We start from the raw sequence: 5,394 nt of genomic DNA on the forward strand, positions 1-5,394 counted from the left end.
CCTGCCGAAAGCCGCATCCATCCTGGGAGGCAGGGGAAGATGGCAGAAACCATGAAAGACTCTTCTAATCATTAGTTCAGACTCTTTTCAACCAAGGCAAAATAAATAATATATATATATTTTTTTGAGTTGGAGTCTCACTCTGTCACCCAGACTGGAGTGCAGGGGCCGCTCCCGGCCACCGCAGCCTCGACCTGCTGGGCTCCGGCGATCCTTCCGCCTCAGCCTTCAAGTAGCCGGGATTACAGGCATGCGCTACCACGCCCAGCTGATTTTTTGATTTATTGTAGAGATGAGGTCTCGCTGCCCATGCGGGTCTCGAACCCGCGGGCTCAGGCAATCCACTCACCTCAGCCTCCCAAAGGCAATAAATAACATTTTTTAAAAGCAGCTTAGTATATGGAATCTTGATTCATTTGAACTAAGTAGGTGGGCTAGAGTAAAATGGTGGAGATTTCAATCCCAAAGATGCTCTGCCATGCATAGCCTGAAAGATCTTATTGAAAAATGCACATGTGCAGGGAATAAGATTTCCAACACCAGCACAACCTCTTTCTTGCCTCCCAAGTGGCATGTCATTAAATCTTGAAAAATAGGAATGTGAGAAGGGAAACTGTATTGCATCCCAACTGGGACTCAGAGATTTTTCTATAGAATCAAATTTGGACTCTCCCATTGCATAATTAAATGACCAAGTGAAACTTTACCTGGATCAGACTCACCAAAGAGTAAAACCAAGATTCCTATGTAGACTTTTTATTCTTAAATTTTAGATTATAATGTGCTAACAAATCTGCAAGAATGCCCAGGATCTCATTTAGATAGCCACAGATGCCCCTCTGGGAAAAAAAAGAAGTTGATATATGGAAAAGATAGACACAAGTATCAGAGCCCTCTTTGGGAAAAGAAGTCAAAAAGAATTATACGATATGAGAGAAAACTGCTTTTGAATAGTGGTAAAGGAACTGGCTCAGAGAATTGGCCCAAACAATTCCCTACAGAGAATGGGTCATGACACTGTTTTTGGCACAAAGACACAATTCAGCCTCAGTTTCCACACTGAAAAGTTGAGGATGAGACCACTTCCCATGACTAGTAGCTCACATGGCATGATATCCATTGATGAGGAGGCACTGAGATCAGGTTGTCTTTCTTGCTTATTTTAGCAGCTGCTGACAAGTCCCTGGCAGGATTGGCTGGATCCCTACTGCCCTACCTGTTTGCAGAACATGACGCTTCTCACTGACTAGCTGGACTTTCATAGAGAGAAGCTTTTCCTCTTAAATGTCTGGTTAACCGGGCTCGGGGGCTCAGCCTGTAATCCCAGCACTTTGGGAGGCTGAGGTGAGTGGATTGCCTGAGCCCGCGGGTTCGAGACCCGCCCGACCCACTTGGCAAGACCTCATCTCTACAATAAATCAAAACTTAACCGGGCGTGGTAGCACACGCCTGTAGTTCTAGCTACTCGGAAGACTGAGGCAGAAGGATCACCGGAGCCCAGCAGGTCGAGGCTGCCGTGGCCGGGAGCGGCCATTGCACTCCAGTCTGGGCAACGGAGTGAGACTCCGACTCAAAAAAAAGAAAGTTTGGTTACCTTGAAATACAGTTTGAACAGAAAAGGCAGGTCACATGTTTTACTGCTCCCCTCAACTTTTTATATTTTTTCTTCGAGGCAGGGTCTCACTGTTTTCCAGGCTGGAGTGCAGTGGCACAGTCACGGCTCAAGGGGTCCTCCTGCCTCAACTTCTCAAGCACTGGGACTACAGGCCTGAGCCATGATGTTCCATTACACGACTCTTCTAATCATTAGTTCAAAATCTTTTGAACCAATGCAACTAATAAATAGTATTTTTTAAAAGCTGCGTAATACGTGGAATCTTGATTCATTTGAGCTAGCCAATCATGGAGAAAAGTCAGTTACTGGGACTCCCACTGCAGAGGAGTTCCGGTCATTGTGGCATCCAACACTCAGGCGTGCCAGTAAGGTGGACACCTATCACAAAGGATGACTAGTCACTGGAGCACCCATTATTCAGGAGGCATATTAAGTGGGACACCTATCAGAGAGGAGGGCTGGTATCTGGGGCAACCATTATGGATGAGGGACATGGACTGTGGCACTGATCACAGAGGTGTCTCAGTCACTGGTCCAACAATCACAGAGGAAAGCCAATCTTTGGGCACTCATCACAGAGAGATCCAGAGACTGGGGCACCTATCATATAGGAGGGCTAGTCATTAAGGCATCTATTATAGATGACAGACAGTTATTGGGACATTCATCACAGATGAGTGCCAGTCACTGGGTCATCCATCAATGAGGAATTACAGTTACTGGAGCACATATTATAGAGGAGGGCCACGGACTGGAGCACTCATTACAGTAAAAGGCTACTCACTGGGACAGCCATCAGACAGGTCAGCCAGTCAATGCGACAGCCATCACAGAGGAGAGCCAGTCACAGAGGCACCCATCACAGAAGAGGGCCAGTCATGGGGCACCCATCAGGAGGGGCTAAGCCACTGGAGCACCGATCATTGTTCCATCATAAAGGAAGCAATGTCAGTGTGGTATACATCAGAAAGGAGGTCTATTCAATGGGGTAACTATCACAGAGTAGGCACAGTCACTGGGGCACCACACAAAGAGGGTCAGTCACGGAGACACCCATCGCAAAGGATAGCCAGGCACTGAAGGGATCGTCCCTGTGGCGCCCAGTTTGGAGAAGGACCGGTTACTGGGGCTCCAACCAGAGGGTAGGCCCAGCGAATGGAGCACCTTTTATGGAGGAGGACCAAGCACTGGGACACCCATCACAGAGGAGAGCCAGGCACAGAGGCACCCATCACAGTCACTAAGGCTGCCATTATGGAGGAGGCCAATCTTTGGGATGAGGAGCCTGGAAACTACCCACCTGACACTGGAAGTCCCCATGGGGTCTCCAACTTTGTCATCACACATCGTGTCTTTTGTTTTTCTCCTTGGAGGTCTATGTTTTGAAATATGGTGTATTCCAAACAAGATACACTCCACATTGTTCTATTTTCCATTTTAATGAACAAAGACATACATAACTGCAAAAGACGTATGTAACAGAGCAAAACTTCTGATCAGAAAACAAATGTGATCAAGACAAATTGATATAATTCAAGCCAAGTGAAAAGAAAATTTCCTAGGCTTATAGCTGATTAGATATTCATACTTTTTTTGTTCAGCCTTGAGAGTTAACTCATCACAAAACTTAACTCCTCACAACTAGAGAAGACTTGTTGAAGCTCAAAAGGCTTTGAATCTGTGTTCTACAATCTCCGACACTGCGTCGGAGGGGAAGCTCAGAAAACCTCACTTCATAGCTGGATCCGTGGCTGCCCTGGGGGTGCCCTTGGGGCAAGGCCTCAGGAACGGAAGGCACAGAGGTCCCCTCTCAGCAACTCTAGGGACCAGCACGACTGCGTCTCAGTGTTTTGTAAGATCCAGCAAGCGGTCGCTCCATTTCCTCAAACAGCATTCATAGGTGTTGGGACATCTTCCAATTTTGTATTCCTCTTCCTGACATTTCTGCCGGCAGCGAGCAGTCCCGTAACCACATACTCTGTTCATTTCGAATTCGCTTCTCACTAGATAACAGGAGAAGTCACTGTGATCCATGGTGTGCCAGACCCCAAAGCCAAGACTTTGTCAGCAGTTTTTTTGGGGGCGGGGGACAGCGAATGTACGTGGTGATGGAGGTCTTTCCAACACCCCCCACCTCTCTACTTTTTGGCTGATTCCCAACCTCAGCATGATTCTTAAAAAAATCTATAAATCAATGTGACACTGCTTTTAAAAATCCCTAAAACAGTTTATCATTACTTCTGTATTAAATCCAGTCACACACCTTACCAGTTCTCCAAGGCTTCTTCTATTTTTTTTTTTTTTAAGTCAGAGTCTCCCTCTGTCACCCAGGCTGGAATGCAGTGGCACACTCACAGCCACCCCAGCATCAACCTGCTGGGCTCAGAAGAACCTTCTGCCTCAGCCTTCCAAGTAGCCAGAACTACAGGTGTGAGCTACCATGCCCAGCTAATTTTTTGTTTTTATTGTAGAGATGAGGTCTTGTCAAGTTGCCCGGGCTGGTCTTGAACCCGGGCTGGTCTTGAACCTGAGTCTTGAACTCAGGCGATCCACTTGCCTCAGCCTCCCAAAGTGCTGGGTCTTTTTTTTTTTTGAGTCAGAGTCCCCCTCTGTCACCCAGGCTGGAATGCAGGGGCACACCTGGCTAATTTTCTGATTTTTTTTTTGGAGAGACGTAGTCTCCCTATGTTGCCTAGGCTGATCTTGAACTCCTGGGTTCTAGAGATTTTTCTGGCCTCAGCCTCCCAACGATCTGGGATTACAGGCCTGGGTCACTCTGCCCAGCCTCAGAAGCTGTCTTGAGCTAATCCTGGGCCACCCCTTCAAATGCAGCCCGTTCCAGTGCGGCCCTTCTCTTCCTAGGACGCCCACACCGGCCTCCGCTCCGTTCCTTCTGCACGAGCCCCTCGGATCCCAGCGCCTTCACCCGCGCGACTCATCAGTTTTCCTCCCCTCCCATGAATGAGTTCTTTGAACTTTCACCCCCTCAACCTTGAGGTCCCAACTCCGGAAAAGCCTCTCCCTGTCCTCTTCACATAGTCAAATGCGCCAAAGCTATTTTCTTCCCTATGCATTTTTAAATTCTTCCCTACCATCTCTCCCGATTGCACATATCTTGCTGTTTTCTGCTTTCCTCAATGGAACTGTGAGCTCTCTGAGCGCAAGGACGGCGTTCATGTCCCTCCTCCTTATATACCCTGGGCCAGGCCCACAGCATGGGCTCAGGAAGTACCTGATGAGTAAATGATTGCATGGCTAGGCTAGAATACACCAGAATCGAAACGAGGGGGGCTGAGGAAACGAGACCAGAGCAGAATTCTGACTGTTGGGCTCTTGGCCTGGAGCAGTTGGCCAGAGACCTGGATTTAGCGTCTCTGTCTCTGGGTGTGCTCTCTCAGACTGGAGGCGGCTCTTTTAACCTCGTTCCCTCACACGCCACACGGGGAACACCTTACAGTGATGCCAGGAGCGCCCAGGAGCAAGGCTGATGCTATTAAAAAAGATACCTGCACACGCATGTTTATCGCCGCATTGTTCACAATAGCAAGATCATGGAACCAACCGTGCTGTCCATCAAAAGAGGACTGGATTAAAAAAATGTGGTCCATATATGCAATGGAGTATTATGCAGCCATAAAAAAGAATAAAATCATGAATTTTGCAGCAACCTGAATGGAATTAGAATTTATAATACTGCTGGGCTCGGTGGCTCAGCCTGTAATCCCATGCTTTGGGAGGCTGAGGTGAGTGGATTGCCTGAGCCCGCGGGTTCAAGACCA

The 5,394-nt window shown here is 47.9% G+C and overlaps 1 protein-coding gene across 1 annotated transcript; it reads right to left on the reverse strand.

Annotated features, from left to right (window-relative positions):
- Positions 1-3,457: 3,457 nt before the first annotated feature.
- LOC110595061 (beta-defensin 104A-like) lies at positions 3,458-3,649 on the reverse strand. The gene has a single exon (XM_021709509.1). The coding sequence runs from the start codon at positions 3,647-3,649 to the stop codon at positions 3,458-3,460; it is 192 nt and encodes a 63-aa protein (XP_021565184.1).
- Between the last annotated feature and the right edge of the window lie 1,745 nt (positions 3,650-5,394).

The sequence above is a fragment of the Carlito syrichta genome, unplaced genomic scaffold, assembly GCF_000164805.1.
Source record: "Carlito syrichta isolate Samal-C Ts95f unplaced genomic scaffold, Tarsius_syrichta-2.0.1 Scaffold245129, whole genome shotgun sequence".
Taxonomy (NCBI): Eukaryota; Metazoa; Chordata; class Mammalia; order Primates; family Tarsiidae; genus Carlito; species Carlito syrichta.

What these genes read in the sequence shown, in the direction of transcription:
- LOC110595061 (XM_021709509.1), bottom strand. Translation starts at nt 3,649, where the DNA reads ATGGATCACAGTGACTTCTCCTGTTATCTAGTGAGAAGCGAATTCGAA.